At 35.7% G+C, this 20,131-nt stretch overlaps 1 protein-coding gene across 2 annotated transcripts in view; it reads left to right on the top strand.

Moving 5' to 3' along the window:
- The window catches only part of TRPM7 (transient receptor potential cation channel subfamily M member 7), a 147,513-nt gene that overhangs the window by 69,383 nt on the left and 57,999 nt on the right, over positions 1 to 20,131 (top strand). For both annotated transcript variants that reach the window (XR_013485359.1, XM_020980084.2), the window contains exons 10-12: positions 8,353 to 8,425; positions 11,744 to 11,844; positions 19,203 to 19,337. Coding sequence is in view for 1 of the 2 variants with exons in the window: in XM_020980084.2 (XP_020835743.1) it covers positions 8,353 to 8,425; positions 11,744 to 11,844; positions 19,203 to 19,337 (309 nt within the window). In the remaining variant the exon portion in view is untranslated. The remainder of the gene's footprint in view (positions 1 to 8,352; positions 8,426 to 11,743; positions 11,845 to 19,202; positions 19,338 to 20,131) is intronic.

Here is a 20,131-nt window from a genome sequence, read left to right on the forward strand (position 1 = left end):
GATTAAATATAAAGGCTGATACTATAAGCAGGTTAGGAGAGCAAGGAACAGTTTACCTGCAAGATTATGGAGAAAAGAAGAATTCATGATGAAACAGGAGATAGAGAATATTATAAAATGCAAAGTGGATAATTTTGATCACATTAAATTGAAAAGTTTTTGCATAAAGCCAATGCAACCAAGATTAGGAGGGAAGTAGAAAAGTGGGAAAGAATTTTTACAACCAGTGTCTCTGATAATGGCCTCATTGCTAAAAATATATGAAGAAATTAAGTCAAATTTATAAGAATATAAGTCATTCCCCAATTGAAAAAATGGTCTAAGATATGAACAGACAGTTCTTAGATGAAGACATTAAAGCCATCTATAGTCATATGAAAAAATGCTCTAAATTACTATTGATTATAGAAATGCAAATCAAAACAGCTCAAAGGCGCCACATCACACCTATCAGATTGACCAACATGACAAAACAGGACAATGATAAATGTTGGAGGTGTGGGAAAATTGGAACACTAGTGCATTGTTGGTGGGGTTGTGAATTGATCCAACCATTCTGGAGAGCAGTTTGGAATTCTGCCCAAAGTGCATACCCTTTGACCCAGTAATACCACTTCTAGGGCTGTATTCCAAAGGGGTCATAAAAATGGGGAAAAGACCCGCATGTACAAAAATATTTGTTGCATAGTCATTTTTGTAGCTTAGTTATTTATGTGTGAATGTTACTCTTGTAGTCGCTTCTCACTCTCCTCCCCCCCTCCAAGACTAAATTGTTAGGTTCTTGAGAAAGAGCTTGTCTTTATGACGCGTCTAAATCCTCAACATCTAGCATGGTTCCCTGAACGTAGTAGAGCTTTAATAAATTTTGAATTGAAATACAGTTGGTTTTATGGGTCAGTTTCAGTTCACCTAGTAATGATTCCTTTTTTATGTGCTGTACTGGCAGTGACTACATTGAACCCAAGTTAAAATTGTGTCATTAGATCATTATTGCCACTGTAATAATATGTTTTCATATATAAAGTTTTTATTGATATTTTCTGTTTTTTATATTACATAGTATCCAATGTGTCCCTTCTTCTTATCTGCTTCCCAAGAGCTATCCCATATGATAAATAATATTTTTTATACAATTTATAATACTTAATGGACCTCCCACCTCCACGAAGAGATTGGGTGGGTGGGGCATCTTCTCATATCTCTTCATTTGAGTTCCACTTGATCATTATAATTTTGTTTCATTTACTTTTGATTTTTTGGTTTGTCATTCTTTATATTGTTGTAGTTACTGTGTATATGTGTTTACTGTGCAGCAGTTAATATAGATCTTTACTGTGTTTTTCTGTATTACACATCATTTCTTCTAACATGATAATATATCATTGCATTCACATACTCCAATTTCTTTAGCTGCATGATAGATATCTAATTTGTATCCAAATCTTAGTTATACCAAAAAGTGCTGCTATACATATTTTGGGGAGTATATAGGGCCTTTTTTTTTTTAATTGTTGTCTTCCTTAGGTTATGAAAGTTCAGTAATTGAGTCTGTGGCTCAAAGGGTGTGGTCACTGTATTTGCATAATTTCAAATTGCTTTCAAAACGGTTATACTACCTCACAGCTCCGACAGTGATGGATTAGTGTGTCTTTGTTCCCACACGCTCTTTTAACATTGACTGTTGTCCTTTTTTTGCCATTTTTGTTAATTTTCAGGGTGTGAAGCGAAACCTCAGGGTTTGCGGATCTCTTACTATTATTAGTGATTTGTGGTATTTTTTCATGTGGTTGTGAAAACATTGCAGTTCTTTTGAGAACTTTTTGATCATATCATTTGACCATTTATGTATTGGGGAATGGTTATTAGTGATATATATATGTTTATTAATAGTTTTTCTATCTTGGATACCAAACTCTGAATTCAGAGAAATTTGATGCAAATTTTTTTTGTTTTTTTTTCCCATTTGATCTCTTCCGTTTTTAACCTAGATGCATTAATGTTGTCTGCATAGAAGTTTTTCGTTTTCAATAATCAGTTATTTTATCTTTTGTAGTTGCCTCTATCTCTTGTTTAGTTGAGAATACATATCTGATCCATAGTTGTAAGAAGTATATGATCTATTTCCCTTCTGACTTTTTCTAGTGTGATCTTTAATGTAAAGGTCATGCATGCATGCATTTAGAATGTATTGTGGAGTGGGGTGTGTGGTGTTGATCTGAGCATAATTTTTGCCGGACTATTTTCCAGTTTTCCTAATAATTTGTTTTTCACATAGAGACTTTTCCCCCATAGAACTCACGTCTTTCACTTATTCAAAGACTGGGTTATTGAGATCTGTTTCTAAATCTCACTTGTCAGGTTTTCTATTGATCTGTCTCTCTATTCTTTAACCACTGCCAGATGGTTTTGAGGACTCTTGCTTTATAATGTAGTCTTTTATATGCTTTGGGAGTTTTTATGCATTTTGTAGTTATTTGGAATGGGATTTCCCTTTCTATTATTGCTTCTTGTGTTTTTTTATTACTACATAGAAATGCTTTTCATTTTTGAGTATTTGTTTTGTGGCCTGCTACTTTGCTGAAGATATTCTTTGTCTCAGTTAGCATCTTATGTGATTTACTGGGGTTTTGCAAGTAAACTATCACATCATCAACAAATAGCAAAAGTTTTGTCTCCTCTTTATCTATCTTTATTTCTTTAAGTCTTTTCTCTTATCTAATTGCTATTGCCTTTCCAAAAATTATATCATATAATAGTGGGGAGAGTGGGTGTCCTTACTTCACTCTCATATTTATTGGAAAAGGTTCTAGGGTAATCCCCATTGTATATCATGCTTTCTTTTGGTTTTAGGTGGATACTTTTTATGATATTTTTTAAAGTTCCTATATTTCTATATTTTGTATGGTTTTTGCATAAAACAGTGTTGTATGTAGGCTTTTTCTTTATTGAGATGATCATATATGGTTTTGGATGCTTCAGTTTTTAATATGATTATGTTAATTTCCTAATGTTGAACCATCCTTGCATCCCTGATATAAATCCCACTTGATCATAATGAATAATTTCTTGAATAAATACCTGTCATCTGTTTGATAGGATTGTGTTTAAAATTTTGGAGTCATTGTTCATTAATGATATTGGCCTAAACTTTTTCTTCTATGTTCTATCTTTCCCTGTTTATTAGGACTGTATTTGTCATAAAAGGATTCTAGTAGCATTCCTTCTTTCTCAGTTTTTTAGAATACTTTGTGAAAGTATAGGTACTAGCCATTCTTTAAAATTTTGATAGAATTTTTTCTTTGAATCCAGCAGGTCCAGGAATTCTTTGCTTTTGTAGTTCCTTTATAGCTAGATCTGTTTCCTTTTCTTCAGTCAGGTTATTTATGATCTCTATCTCGTTGTCCGATAGTTTTAGTATTTTCTATTTTTGAAGGTATTCTTGTTTCTTTTGTTCTCAGTTTTGTTAATATATAACTAATATATTCTGTTTTTTAATTTCTTCTGGTTTTGCTGTGATTTCACTTTGCTCATTTGCTGTTTTATTGATTTGATTTTCTGCTCTCTTTAAATTAGCTAAGGAGTTATCAATTTTATTGCTCTTTTCAGAGAACCAGCTTTTAGTTTTATCATTTCTGGTTTTTTTGTTTCTGATTTATCCATATCCCCTCTAATATTTAATATCTCCTTATTATTATAGGTTTATTTGTTGTTTTTCTAATTCTTAAAATGCATATTCAATTCATTAATCTTCTCTTTTTCTATTTTGTTAATGTATGATTGTAAGGATATGATTTTCCCCCTGAGGACTGCTTTAGCTGCATCCCAGAAATTTGGTATGTTGTTTCATCATTATCATTTTCTTTTACATAGTTATTGTTTCTATGATTTGTTCTTTAATTTACTCAATATTTAAGATTTCATTAAGTGCCCATTTCGGTCTGTATTTATTGTTCCTGAACCAGTTTCTATTCTTATTGCATTATTGTCTATAAAGGATTTATTGACTATTTCTGCCTTTTTACATCTGTTTACAATGTCTCTGTGCCCTAGCATGTGGCTAGTTTTTGTAAAAGTTCCATATGGTTCAGGGAAATATGTATATTCTTTTGTTGTCCTTTTGTTGACCATAAGTCTCTTAACTCTAGTTTCTCCAGAAATTTGTTCAGTTCATATTTTCCCTTTTGTCTTTTGATTAGATTTATCCAGAACTGATGGAGGTATATTGAAATTTCCTGTTACTTTTGTGTTAACTTTCTATATCTTCCTGAAGCTCAGATGGCTTCCTTTGTGATTTTGGATGCTGGGGCATTTGATGCATTCAGATTTATTACTGATATTGGTTTGTTTGTCCGTGATTCCTTTCAGCATAATATATTTTCTTGTTTATCCCTTTTTATTTTTTGAATGTTTGTTTCTACTTTCTCTGATGGCATGATGGCCATTCTCATTTTGAGGATTTACTTGATACATAATAATTTTTTTCTATCCCTGTAGTTTTATTTTGTGGTTGTCTTTTGCTTTTTAAATAGATTTCTTGTAAGCAGAAGATTGCAGGATTTTGTTTTCTTCTCCAGTATGTCACTTTTTTTGTTTTATTGGGACTGTTTAATCTATTTACATTTAAAGTTATGCCCCCGGGGCAGCTAGGCGGTACAGTAGATAGAGCACTGGCCCTGAAGTCAGGAGGACCTGAGTTCAAATCCGGCCTCAGACCAAACACTTGGCACTTACTAGCTGTGTGACCCTGGGCAAGTCACTTAACCCCAATTGCCTAAAAACTAATAAATAAATAAAGTTATGCCCCATTTCACATTCTCTCCCATGTTATAATGTAGTTCCACAAAAGAAGCATTTACCTGTAGAAAGGAGATTTTGTTCTGTTCATAATGCCTTCTATCTGTCTCTTCACTGTTACCTTTACCAAATTTCTGCCTTCATCCTTGTCTCCGTGTCTTCATTTAGAAAGAAGTCTTCTCTCATTACTCTGGTGCTGTCTGCATTCTGTTATTTGGGGCGTTCAAGAAACAAATAGTATCTTCAGTTCTGGCTTTCTGTCTGAAGTGTTTGAGACTTTTCTTTTTTATTGACTCTCCATCTTTCATCCTGAATGGTTAAGTTCAGAATTGCAGGATAGGTCACCTTGAGCCATATGCTAAGTTCAGTGCTCATCAGAACACATCATTCCATTCCCTCTTCCTTTTTTTAGTTTGTGCAGAATAGTCTTGTATTATTGGAATATCCTTTCCTTTGTATTTGAAGGCCTTTTTCTTGATGGCTTGCAGAATTTATTTCTGAATTGAATTGTTAAATTTAAAGACTGTGTGTCTTGGAATTTGCAACCTTGAGGTTTTTTTCTTTCTGAACGCTATTTGTGAATTATTTCAATTAGAATTTCATTTTCTATGTTTAGAAGTTCTGGGCAATTCTCTTCTATTATTTCCTTCATTATGGTGTTAAGGTTTTTTTGGTCTTGTTTTGTTCTTCTTTCATGATCCTTAAGCTCTCTACACCTCCTGTATTTGAGATCCATGTTTTACTTGTGTATTTTGCATATTTTCTTTCAATAGTCTTGTTTTTTTGCTTCTCTTCCCTTATTTCTGTGTATTTACATTCCCACTCTGTTGTTTCTCTTTTGTTTCCTTGGTGAGGCTTGTCATTGCAGATTCAAGTTTTTCTGCTCATTATTTTTCCTGTGCATGATGAATTTTGCTCTCATAATTCTCATTTCTCTTTTAAACTCCTCTGAAACAGTTACAGTTCATTGTTCTCAAGCTCCACAGGTTCATTTGTCCCATCAAGTGTTGGATCATTTTCTTTTTATTTTGCAGTACTCATTCATAGATGCTTTGACTTATTACATTTGGATGCTATATTTCCTTCTGATACTGTTTTTCCTGTTGATTTATTAGTTTATGTTCAAGGTCTTTGAGAGTTCTTCTTCCAAAAAAATTCTGGACCTTTGTCACCTTCCTTCTCCTCTTCTCCCCCTTCCCATTTTCCTTATTCTTAATTCTGACCCCCTTCTCCTCCAGTTGTGGTTTTCTTGGGGGCTGAATGTCAAAGCCCTCTTAGCCTCTTCCCACACCCAAAATTCATGGTTCCACAGCCTAGGTTGCAAGTGACTCTTGGGGTAACAAAACAGGTCTCAGCTGGATTCTGTGTTCTTTTCCTCAGGCTTGATGGAGTGTTGCACAGCAACTCCACATGTACTCCATCTTGTTCTGGTGATCACTCCTACTCCCTCTGTTCCTTAGTTCTCTGGCCCAGCACCAGCAGGCCAGAGCCAGTTTTTCCCTGGTACCAGCAGTGCCTGCTTTCCCTACAATGGCAGTTCAGAGTTTTGTAGCACTGGTGCTTCCAGGTTGTAGCCCCTGGCAGTGTTTTGTTCCTGACAGGCTGTGGCGAAGCTGGCTGTCAAGGCCCAAGCAGATTTCTGCAGACTGGAGGACTGGGGGGAACGTTGGTGTTGGGGTGAGTTTTGATATAACTGTGTTGCATCCTTGGGTCTACTCGGGTGGCCTCTCACTGCTAGTGTGGGAGATGGTAGAGGGGTACTGAGTAAATTCAGGGTCAGTGAGTGTCAGTTCTTGGGTTTGGGTTTTATTTTGTTTTGTCTTGTTTTAAGCCTTCTTTACAATTGTGGGTGTCCTTGACCATGGAAGTTGCTGAATTTGCTTTATCCTTGGCACATAATGCCTGTTTTGGAAAAGTTTGAGTTCTAAGAATTGGAAAAAATGTCTAGTCCTTTATTTGTTGCTTGCGTGACCCAGAAGTTTCCTTTTGTGCTTTATTTTAATTCTTTATTTTGCCACAGTAATATTTTTCAAGATTGTGTTCAACATCAAGATATGTTTCTCCCCATCTTGTCTCTTGTCAACAGAAGTTAATATTGTTAATAATAATAATCATCTTGAAATATTTATTGAATATCAGATACAGGTTGGCCACTGATTATTCAAAGATAAATTATATGAGTCAAAAAGACCTGGGTCCAAGTTCCTCCTTCAAACCCTACCACCACCCCCACTTATTATATAATATGTGATTGAGTTACTTAAACTGTCAGTGCCCTGGGCTACTTTCTAATGCTCTAATTGCAGAACTCTTTCATACCTACATAGATAGAGAGAATTTCTTTATCAGAGAGCTCTCTACACAAATCCAATCACAAGTCTGGACTAAATAAATAAATCAGAAATAAAATAATGTGCTTACGCTTTCAGGATACATTATGAATAAGACTGGGATCTAGTTAGTTGAGCAGTAGAATGGGTTTTTATTTTTAAACCTCATTTAGATTAGAATATAAGAAAGCCCTGGAGAGGTAGCAGCTAACATTTTAAGTGTTTTGAGAATTCTGAGGAATGAAAGATTACTGTGAAGAAATAAATGCACTCAAACTATTATTAGGATATGAAGGCTTAAAAGTATGTAAACATATCAAAAATCAACAATTGTAAAGTTAATTATAATATTTTAGAGTTATTTTTAATAGCTAAATGACTGCTAAGTAATAAACAGATTTTATAGAAACAGACTAATTCAAGAGGTTTTCCTTTTCACATGCTTATTTATCTCAAACATATTATAAACTCAGGGTAATGTCTCTATGTAATCTGTTAGGGTGACTAAGACTGTGTGTGCGTGCATGTACTCAGTGTTGATTATTTTTCCTCTTCAGGATGTTATAATGCAAGACCAACTAGTTTTGCCACATTTGGACAATACATAAGAAATGACCAGTTTATCATTAAAACAATAAGAACTCTCTCCTTGTGATTAATCAAAAGAAATCTAAATTTTAAAATTTTCATTTTTTTTCTAACCAATCATCATTTATTTCTTCCCCCTCCTATCCCCCCAATAAATAATTAAAAAAATTTCCATAACAAACAGAACAAATTCCCACATAGGCTATGTCCAAAAGAATGTTTTTCATTCTGCATATTAAGACTATCACTTATTTCAGAGGAGGTCGTTAGTGTGCTTCATCTTTGGTCTTCTGGAATCATGGTTTTGTTGTTGTATTGATAAGTTTTAAAGTTTTTCAAAGTTGATTCTTTTTAAAATGTTGTTATTGTATAAATTGACCTCCAGTTTCATCTCACTTTACTCTTCATCAGTTAATGGTGGTCTTTCCAGTTTCCTCTGAAACTGCCTCTTTAATCGTTTCTTATGGTGCTGTGGAATTCCATTACATTTGTATCCTATAATTTGTTCTGAATTTCTAGGTTTGTTTTTGTTTTTGTTTTGTTGTTGTTGTTGTTGTTGTTAATATACGAAGACTGCTTCGTATATTAAAGGTGAAAGTGTGGATATAAATGGAAATAAATATTATTTTTTTTGTAACAGATAACTGTTTTCCACATTGGGTCAGATGAACATCAAGATATAGATGTTGCAATACTTACAGCTCTGCTAAAAGGTAAAATCTTTTGTTTAAAAGTTATCTAAATTTTCTGTACTACATAGCATATTTCCTTTATTTAAAAATGTTATATCTTTTGCTTTTATAACATCTTCATTTTAAAATATATCCCTATCCACCCCAATCTCCATTCTTCCCTCCCCCAATGAATCATGCCCTGTAACAGAATAAAAAACAGGTAAAAAAGAATTTTAAGAAAACCAACCAAAACATTAACAGTAACAACATATGCCATATTTCACATTAATCTGCAGAGAATGAAGGAAGGTTCTTCATTTCTATTCTGGGACCAGTCTCAGTCATTTTAACTGTATGTAAATTGATTATTGTGTGAGAAGATAGATGCTTTCTTTACCTTACTAAATTTTTTGCAAAGTTTTTTACTTAAGAAGCTATTTTGAAGGTCTCGTTAAAATGATAGGTATGAGCATTCACCTAAACAGAACAATTCCACATTCAAGTTGATGAAGTAGCTCACTCAGAAAAAGTCAAATTCAGTACTTTGTTCTAAGCTGATACTTTCACAAATAAAGGAGTGGAGTTTTAGGAGTTAGTGCAATAAGTAGTTGTCCAGCAAGTCCCTCGTATATCAATTGCTATTGTTCTCAGCATGTACCACCCCTACCTTTCCCTCTTCAGATAGAAATAGGCAGTGGTTTTTGGCTTAGCTCTGTAGGCAGCATTGACGGCTGGAATTTTTAAAGTGAAGGTCAACACTCCTCAGAATTCCAGGAGAATGCACATAGTCAGGGACCTATCAGGGTGATTGGCAGACTGAGGGCTCTCCTCTTCTCCCCTCTTCTTCATCTTATATCACTTACATGCCTTTTGCCACTAACTCTAACTTCACCCCTATTTCAAATGAAGAGGTAGTCTTACTCCTTACCAAGACTAACTCCTATGTCTGCTTGTGATCCCATTCCGTCTCATATCCTTCAACAGATTACACCCTCTGTCATCCATCTTCTTCCACTTATTTTCAATCTCTCCTTATGTACTGGCTCATATCTTGCTGCCCACAAACATGTCCGAGTCTCCTCTATCAAAAAAAAAAATCAACATTTGTGATCTTTCAATTCCAGCAAAGCTGTCATTTTGTATATCTTCTGTACTTTGTGGCTAAACTCAAAAAGGTCATCTACCAGAGGTCTTCCATTTTCTCTCCTTTCACTCTCTTCTTAACCCTTTCCTAGCCATTTTCTGATCTTAACAGTCTACTACTGAAACTGCACTCTTCAGAGTTACCAGTGATCTCTTAGTTGCCAGATTGAGTGGTCTATTCTCAATCATTCTTCTCACCTTCTCTGTAGCCTTTGAAACTATTGATCACCCTTTTCTCTTTGATGCTGTCTTCTCTTTAGATTTTTGGGATTCCACTCTCTCAGTTCTCCTCCTGCCTATCTGACTTCTCCTTAGTCTTCTTTGCTTGCTCATCCAGATCTCACCTCTAACCATAGGGGTCTCTCAGGGTTCTTTTATTTCCTTCTCTTCTCTTCTACTCTTCACTTGGTGATCTTATCACCAAGGATTAAATTACCATCTCTATGCTAATGATTATTAAATCTACCTTTCATGTTCCAACCTCTCTGCTGACCTCCAAGCTCACATCTCCAGGCTGCCTTTAAGACATCTTAAATTCAGGAAACCCTTTCCCAACCCCTCTTAATTCTGGTACCTTCCCGGTTTTAGTCATTTTCTATTTATCCTACATAGAACTTGTTTGTACATAGTTGTTTGCTTGTTGTCTCCTCCATTAGATTGTGAGCTCGAGTGCAAGGACTGTCTTTTTTCTCTTTTTGGATCTCCAAAGCCTGGTACATAGTAGGTGATTAATGGTTATTGACTGACTAATTGAGGGAATTTAGGCATCAAGGAGCCCTGGACATCAGTGAGGTTATGACATTGTAGTGCTGATAAAGTACAGCTGTGATTGGTCATTTAAGCTGTCACTTTGTGGTTCTGAGTCTTTTAAGAAAGCAGCAGTGACTCTTATTGAGAGACCTTTAAAAAGGCTAAAGAAGTCACTTAGCATTGGTCAGCCCAGTTAGGCCTTACCATAGATATTAGTTTCATTTTCTGGATCATCCGTCTCTAGCCTGCTGACCATGGGTATACTTGGTTGTCTTTTTTTTTTTTCTTATGCTGAAAATTTTCTGATCTTTCTATCCAGAATTAAAGTCAATAAACATTTATTAAGTGCCTATTATCTGCCAGGCACTGTGGTAAAGCACAGAGGATACAAAGAAAGGCATCACAGCCCCTACTTTTAAGAATCTCATCATGTAATAGGCAAAGGCAACCCAGAATGGAAACCTATGCATACCTAAACTTTTTTTTCTTCTGAAACCATTAGTTCATTCTTTCTGGGCATCATCTGACTATCCAATCTATACCTCTATCAACAATAATATCTCTCCCCCTAAACTGGTCTTTCATTCAGACCCATCTGTTTCCTTAGAGGACACTATCATTTTTCTAGGCACCCAAGTTACAAGCCAGGAATGATCCTACATTTTCTTGTCTAAAACTCTTATACCCAGTCAATTGTCGAGTCTTAGACTTGTTCTCTTCTCTCTAGTTATATGCCCACTATTCTGTTGTACATTCTCTTCACCCCTCTTTTGTACTATTGCAGTATCCTCTTATTTGGTGTCCCAGCTTCCAGTCCATTCTGTGCAGAGCTGCCAAACTAATATTCCTAAAAAATACAATTGGCCAACTGGGAAAAAAGTACACTGAAGAAAACAACTCCTTTAAAAGCAGAATTGGCCAAACAGAAAAGGAGGCACAAATACTCACTGAGGAGAAGAACTCCTTAAAAAATATAATGGGCCAAATGGAAAAGGAAGTTTTCCACAGCTTTAGTTTCAACCTTTTTTTGTTAGGGGGAAAAAAAATCAAATTTCTCAGCCTGGCATTTAAAACCCTTTCAAAACTAACTTCATATTACTCCCCTTGATTTACAAGTATGTACGTATGTACGTAAACACACACTCGAGAGTTTCCTCAAGCATCAATTGAGGTGTCACTTTCTTTGGCGAGAGTTTCATGATCCCTGAGTTGATAGTATTCTTTGCCTCCTTAAAAAAGTCAATTGTATATAGTTATGTATTTAATTAGTGTTTTTTTAATTGAGTTGAGATAGTTATTATTTACTTTGTTTTTCTTCATACACCCTTATGGCAGGGTAGCAAAGTTTATGATAACAGATTTAACTTGTCTTTTAGGGGAATAATCATTGTAGATATTCATGTTTTAAAAGATGTTGATTTTGTGGATTTTATATGTTGATACATTTCCCCTTATTTGATTCAGGCACTAATGCATCTGCATTTGACCAACTTGTTCTTACACTGGCATGGGATAGAGTTGATATTGCCAAAAATCATGTATTTGTTTATGGACAACAGTGGCTGGTATGTAAACAATCTTTATTCTGAATGAATCTTGGGAGTTTATATAATAACCTGAATAATTATGTAATTCACTTAGCCTATTATTTAATTTCTTTTTTTCATTAATGGGTGTACAAGTCCAGGTAAACTTTTTGATTAGTCCTCTTGATCTCTAGATCCATTTAGATTTCCTCCAACTGAAACTGATTTCTCCCTATTCATATTTCTTCTAATTGTCAAAACATTTTCATTGCCCTTAACACTTCCTACCTACATATTTTAAAATGCACTTGTTAAGCTCTTTTACTGAGTTGTAAGCTCCTCAAGGACAAGGACTACGTTATTTTTCATCCATATATATACAGTGCTCTGCATATAGTAGGCTCTTAATATGGTTGCATTTTGTTTTGTGTCTGGTGGCATGTAGCGTATCTAAAATTCTCACTGACAACAATGCAGCTTTCATCAGCTATTTTTATTATCTATTCAGTATTTCATTTAAAAGGTGGAGACATTGAGAGCATGCTCTTTTTTAAATGATTGGTTGGTTGTTTTTCTAAACTCGCTTCCATTTAAAGTGCAAGAATTATAGTAACCCAGTGAAGAAATTAATTCTGGAAATGAACTTTGGCCCTTAATAATATACTTTACTCTTAGGTTTCAAATACAATGCATTCCAGTTGATTTTAACTTTATAAAGAAAAAGAAATAGGCCTCTTACATAGTGAGAATCTACATGAGAAAAGACTTTAAAAATAAAGTTGTAATTAAATTTTATTAACATGTAGTTTTGCAGTAAATTTGACAATGAACTCTTCAAAAAACTACAAAAATGGTTTATTTAGCTATAGAAGTCGATGGACTTTTAGAGTAGAGAAAAAATATTTACTGAAGATAAAACGTTGATTTGTATAGCTTGCTAGTGTTGCTCATACTGCTGGTCTGCTTATTCTAAAGCCTGAGGGAGGAGTTGAAGATCATTGTTTCACTACTGTTGACACTATATCAGTAGCCTGAGCCTTGGTCCCCTGAGTACCCTAGGCATCTCTCTGAAATCATTAAGTCGAAAAGACTTGTATTAGTAGTTTCCTCATCTGAGAGGTCTATATACCCATAAAATCTTTGGTCCAGTATCTATCTCTATATTTATTTAGCACAGTAATAGCAACACTGCTCTCTGGAACACTCTTCCATCCTCTTCTGTGTGGTTTTGACTTTTAAAAATAAACTTACTGATTTTTTTTTTTTGTTTTTACATCACTTGTATTTCCGAAATTGTCCCTGCTTTTTTTTTGCCATTCTTGCCTTGTAATAAAAAATAAAAGGGGAGGGGGTAGTGGTTCAATAAGACTAATCATAATTTTTAAAATCTAACATTTATATTTAGTGTTCCATATCCATAGTCTCTCCTTTCTGCAAAGAAATATTTGGTAGCATCCATTTTTCAGTAAACTCTGCTTTAACTCATTCCCCCAACTCACTGATATTGGTTGAGGAGTCAGTATTCCTTGCTCTCAAGTGTTCTCTCTACCACCATCTCCCATTAACCTCTCCTTCTTTGAAATTGGTTCTACCCATCTCTACCATCCAATCAAAATCTTGGTGGTTCTTGTCTGCCAATCTCCAGAGCACTGTCTTATTTCCTCAGTGAGTTCAGTACCTAACTCACAGTCTCCCTGTTCTCCTCAATTCCTGTCTTTATGCAAGGGGACTTTAGCTTAGTGATACTCTTTCAGATACCCTCATGTCCTATTACCACCTTAACCTCAACCTGATCCCATCTCAACTACACACAAAAATAATTGTACCCTGATATTGCCATCGCCTGCAAATGTTCCACTTCCATGTTCAGGTACTCTAACATTCCCTTATCTGATCACAGTCTGGTTTTCATTTCACTTCTTCTGCCTTATCTTAAACCTTATTCTTCATTTTTACTATAATCTCCAGTTTCTTATCCTATTAGTGCCTTCCCAGGCCATCACCTCTGCACTAACATTCCTCTCCTTCCCTTTTTTGACCCTTAGGTAAACCAGTTCAGCTCTACACTCTGCTTGAGTCCTTTCCCCTTTATATTAGCCCTAATCCTGCCCTGCCTAGCCTTAGTCCTGAGTTATTCAAACCATCTTTTGCCTTCCCTCCTGCTGATGAAACTGGAGAAAATAAAAAAACCCTGCTGACTGGGTCCACTACAAAACTTTGTGATCTCAACTGTGTACCACCATCATTATAGCAAGACCTTTAACTTACATGAATTGATGCAAAGTGAAATGAACAGAACCAGGAGAACATTGTGCACAGTAACAGTAGTATTATATGATGATCTGCCATGAATAACTTAGCTATTCTCAGCAATACAATGATCCAAGACAATTCTGTAGGGCTTATGATGAAAGGTGCTGTCCATTTCCAGAGAAAAACTGGTAAAGCCTAAATGCAGAACAAAGATACTTTTTCTTTATTTCTTTATTTTTCTTGGAGTGGTTTTTTTTGTTTGTTTCATTTTGTTTTTGTTTTCTTTCACAGAGTGGCTCATGTGGCACTGTGTTATGCATGACTATACATGCATAACCTGTATCAAATTGCTTGCCTTCTCAGTGACATGGGAGAGAATTTGGAACTTAAAATTTGAAAAAGAAAGGATGTTAAAATCATTTTTACATGTAATTGGGAAAAAATAAAATATTAAATAAGGTTAAAAAAAATAAAAGACAGTCCTTTTACACCTCCTTAATTAACTCACTATTCCATACTTTTTTGTCTCTCGTCAAACTTCCTATACATTTTTCTTCCCACACCTCAACTAAGAAACTTGCCGAATTTTTTGCTGGGGGAAAAAAATGAGGCCATATGCAAGATCTCTCTTCTCTCCTCATCTCATACCACTAAGATGCCTTTTGCCAGTATCTTCACCTTCACCCCTGTCTCACATGAAGAGAGGTTCCTTCTTCCTGTCAAGGCAACCCCCACTACATGCACAATTGATCCTATTCTACCCCATCTTCTGCCCTCCATCATCTCATGTCTTTTTTAAATTAAATTTTATTTAATCAAAAGGGAAGCTGCCTCCCCTCCCCTTCCCTCATGAAACTGAAAGAAAAGTAAAACCCATGTTATAAACATGTATAGTAAATCTGGAAGCAAAATCTCATTCTACTCTTAGTCCTTCACTTTTCAGTCAGGAAGTGGATAGCATATTTCACCATTAGTCCTCTGGAATCATGTTTGCTTATTATGCTGATCAGAGTTTCTCAGTCTTTCAGAGTTGTTTGTCTTTATCATATTGTTATCATTGTACAAATTGTTCTCCTGGTTCTGTTCATTTTATTCTACAACATTTCTTATTAAGTTTTAACAGATATTTTTCTTAAAAGACAATACTATTCTTAGAAGACAGTACTATAGGGGGCAGCTTGGTGGTGCACTGGCCCTGAAGTCAGGAGGACCTGAGTTCAAATTCGGCCTCAGACCAAACAGTTGACACTTACTGGCTATGTGACCCTGGGCAAGTCACTTAGCCCCAATTGCCTAAAAATTAAAAAAAAAAAGAGACAGTACTATTCCATTACATTTTCTTTGTTACCTCAAAAAGACGTAATTTTTTTTTAGGTACAATTTTCCTTAGGACTACTCCTTCCCTTAATCTACTCTCACCGATTTCCCCTTCTCCCTTACCTTTCTATCTCCTACTTGAGGGAGATGTATTTTTGTACCTAACTCTGTGTGCGCTCATCCTCTCCTATGACCATGGTAGGTGAGAGTTAGTTCAGTGCCAGCTGCTCCCTCCCACCCCCTTCTGCCTCTTACCTCCCCAATGTATTCTTCTTCCCTTCTCTTTCCATTTTTAAAAATCATCAAGACATAAAAAACTATTCCCAGGTCTTCTAATTTGAGTACCTCTATGAGCCATGATGATGATAGGCTTCAGAGGGGACACATAACATCATTTACTGATATTAGGGAAGGCAAGAAAAGGAAATAAGCATTTATCAAGTGCCTTCACTAAGTGTTTTACAGATCATTTTGATCCTCACAAAAGCTATGTAAGGTAGAAGCTGTTGAGGAAACTGAGAACAGAGGTTAAGTAACTTTGACTTGCTCAGAGTCATGCAACTAGTGAGCGTGAAGTGTCTGAGAGTGGGTTGGATCTCATGTCTTCCTGTGCTTTAGCCATCATACCATCTAGTGGGCCTGTTAGAACATAAACAGTTTATGCTTTTCCAGTACTCTATCGTTGCTCATTCCTATTTACCATTTTATGGTTCTTTTCATTCCTGTGTTTGAATTTGAGAGTTTCTACTTTACATCAGGAATGCTTGGAAGTCCTCAATTTCATTAAAGATCTTTTCCCCCCTGTAAGATAACACTCAGTTTTGTTGGGTGCTAAGTTGTTCTTGGCTTAAAGTAAGAGTGTGTCTGTGTCTGTCTGCATCTTTGGCCTTTTAGAATGGCATATTTCAAGCTCTCATTCCTCTTTATAGTTCTGGGTACTAAATTGTATGGGATTAGGGCTTCTCAGTACTTGAATTCTTTCTGATTGTTTTCATTTTTTTCCTCTTTTGTCCTGGAAACTCTGGATTTTGACTATAATGTTCCTCAGATTTTTCATTTTAGAACTTGTTTCAGGAGATGACTGGAAGATTCTTTCAATTTCCATTTTGTCCTCTGGTTCTAAGAGGTCTGGTCAGTTTTCTGTTAAGATTTCTTGAATTATGTCTATGCTCTTCTTTTGCTCATGGCTTTCAGGTGGTCTGGTCTTAAATTTTTTCTCGTATTTTCTCAGTCTTCATCCTTCTTGACCTCCCTGCAGCATTTGATCACTTTCTTCTCCATACTTTCTTCCATGTAGGTTTTTATACACAAACTGCTCTGTTGTGGTTTACCTCCTACCTTACCTATCTGATGACTCCTTAGTGTATTTCACTGGATTTTTAGTTCAGATCACACCCATTTTCTGTGAGCATTCTATAGGGTTCTGTCCTAGGCCCTCTTCTCTTTCAATGTACTGTTTCACCTGGTGACCTCTTCAGCTCCCCCAGTTTTTGTTCTGTACAATCTCTGTACTGATCATTCTCAGATCTACTTACCTAGCCTAGCCTTTAGTTTCATATCTCCAGTTGCTTGTTATGTATCTCAAACTAGATGTTTCATAAACATCCTAAACTTAGTATCTCTAAAACTGAACACATTGTCTTTCTTCCCAAGCCTTCTCTACTTCTTATCGTATCTTTTTTTGTTGAGGGAACCACAATTCTCCCAGTTACTAAGCTTACACCCAGGGGGGTCATCCTCAATTCCTCACTCTTCCTTGTCCAATATTTTTTCATGTGCTGTTGATTTTACCTTTCTAACATCTCTTATGTATGTTCCTTTCCCTCCTCTGATAATGCTGTCGTTACCTTGGCCTTCATCTCTTCACACCTAGACTGTTGTAGTAGTTGGTTGTTGACCCTGTCACAAGTTTCTCCACTCTAATCCACTTAGCTGTCCAATTAATCTTCCTGAGTCAGAGATCTGATTATGTCATCCCAACACATTCAGTAAACTCCAGTGCTCCCTATCATCTAGAAGATCAACTACAAAACCTTCCATTTGGCATTCAAAGTCTTTTACAGCCTGGCATCTTCCTATATTTCTGGTCTTAAGTCTTACACCTTGACAACGTACTCTTCAATCCAGTGACAGTGGCTTCATTGTTCTTCCCATAAAAGACTCCATCTCTAGACTGTCAACATTTTCACTGGCTATTCTCCAAGTCTGCAGTACTCCTTATCTCTCTTCTTGGCTTCCTTGGCTTAGTTTGAGCCCCAGCTAAAACCTCATCTTCTATGAGAATCCTTGTTTGATTCCCCTTAATGTCACTGCCTTCCCTTTGATTATCTCTCATTTACCTTCTGCACAATTTATTTGTACATAAGTATTTTTATGTTGGCTTCTTTTATTAGTCTTTGAGAATAGTGACTGATTTCTGCTTTTCTTTGTATCCCTAACACTTAGTATGGTGCCTGGAACACAGAATGCACTTAATAAATGCTTATTGATGTACTGACTAAAACAAACTCCTTACATTCCAGACCTTTCTTCTTTATTCATAGGAAATGTAAATGTTCCACTTATTCTGAGAGAGGGTCCTTCAGTTATCGGCATTTGCCTTTTTCTTTCTAGAGAATACTAGCAATTGTAAAATTTAGTTGAGAGAGACAGCTTCTAGTATTTCTGTATGGCTTCTACTTAAATGATAAATATGCTTTTATTCTAGATTATAATATTTATGACTTCATGATCTCAATTCTCTTAATCATGTTGTAGAAACTTTGGACTTGGCTGAAATCATAGCCAATTTTCCTTCTAGTTTTCTTTCAGTTTTTTAAAAAGTGAAGTGAGTGGCTGTGATCTGGCCTACAGGTTCCATAAACATAAGCAGACTCTTTATATTTTACCTTTTATCTCAGTCCTTCAGGTTCTGTTTACTTTGTTTTAAAAAACAAGTCTCATGTTATTTCAAAGAATTCCTTTCCTGGTAGTGGGAGGGGAAAATATATGTGTAGATATATAGATAGATAGATAGATAGATAGATAGATAGATAGATAGATAGATAGATAGATAGATAGATGGCACAGGGTGAATTGAAGATGGAAAATAAAATTAAGGGATGAGAGAGGATTATACTGGGAGAAGGAGAAAGGGAGAGGTAGAATGGAGTAAATTATCTCACATGAAACTGACAAGAAAAGGCTTTTACAGTGGTGGGAAAATGGGGGAAGGTGAGAGGGAATAAGTGAATCTTATTCTCGTAGGATTTGGCTTAAGGAGGGAATAACATACTCAATTGGGTATGGAAATCTGTCTTACCCTACAGGAAAATAGGGGGAGAAGGGGATCAAAGTACAGGGAGAAGGCAGATTGGGGGAGGGGATAATCAGAAGTATACATTTCTGAGGAGGGACAGGGTCAAAAAAGAGAATAGAATAAATGGGGGGTAGGATAGGATGAAGGGAAATATAGTTAGTTTTTCACAACATGACTACTATGGAAGTGTTTTGCATGACTGCACATGTGTTACCTGTATTGAGTTGCTTGCCTTTTCAGTGCAGGTGGGTGGGCAGGGAGGAAGGGAGAACATTTGTAACCCAAAGTTTTAAAAGTACATGTTAAAAAAAAAGAAAGAAAAATTCCTTTCTTTCCACCCTGTGGAAAGATCTGAATTTTCTATTTATCCATATGACTTATTAATATTCTCATCCATCATTATTAAGGGAAAACTAGATATAAATGTTCAGGGTGGAGTCAGTTGTGTTTATATTTTTACAACTATTTGTAAAAAGTCTCATTTAATTAACATTGCTTAAATATGTTGTTTTTCTTGGTTCCCTTTTAGGTTGGATCTTTGGAACAAGCTATGTTAGATGCACTTGTAATGGATAGAGTTGCATTTGTAAAACTTCTTATTGAAAATGGAGTAAGCATGCACAAGTTCCTTACAATTCCTAGGCTAGAAGAACTTTATAACACAGTAAGTATTTCAAATTTGAAAAAGTTATATCAAAAGTAATATTTTTAAGGCTCATAGTACTATCTATGTCATGTCTTCCATCTTTTATCAAAAAGCATTTAGTAAGTGCCTACTCTGTACTAGGCACTGTGCTGAATACTGAGGATACAAAGAAAAGTAAACAATCACTGCTCTTGCAGAGCTCACAATCTAAAGGGGAAGACAAGCACCAAACAAATGTATAAACAAGTTTTACACTAGATAAATAGGAAGTGATTAACAGAGGGAAGGCACTAGAATTGAGGGATTAGGAAAAATTTCTTGACAAAGTAATATTTTAGCTTAGACTTAAAGGGAAGCCAAGAGGCAGAGATGAGGAATGAGAGCATTTCACAAAAAGCAGACAGCTAGAGAAGACACCCAGAAATGTAGTGTCCTGTTTGTGGAGTAGCAGGTAGGCCGGTGTCATTGGGTCAGAGAACATGTAGGTGCATATAAGGTATAAGAAGTGTGGAACAGGTTGGGTGAGATGGGAAGGGGTAGGTTACAAAGGGTTTTGAATGCCAAAGAAAAGATTTTTTATTTGATCCTGAAGGCAATAGGGAGTCACCAGAGTGGATAATCAGTTCATTTGGGGACATCTTAACTTGTAGTTCTCCATTGTCTCATGCATTATGACTAAGTTCCATTATGCCAGTGGTTCTCAAAGTGTTTTCATGGATCCTAAGACCCTTTCAGGAGGTCTGTCATATTGAAACTATTCTCATACTAATACTGAGACATTATTCAGGTATTACTGTATTCTTTTCCAAGTA

The sequence above is a fragment of the Phascolarctos cinereus genome, unplaced genomic scaffold (assembly GCF_003287225.1).
Source record: "Phascolarctos cinereus isolate Bilbo 61053 unplaced genomic scaffold, phaCin_HiC Scaffold_3;HRSCAF=262, whole genome shotgun sequence".
Lineage (NCBI taxonomy): Eukaryota > Metazoa > Chordata > Mammalia > Diprotodontia > Phascolarctidae > Phascolarctos > Phascolarctos cinereus.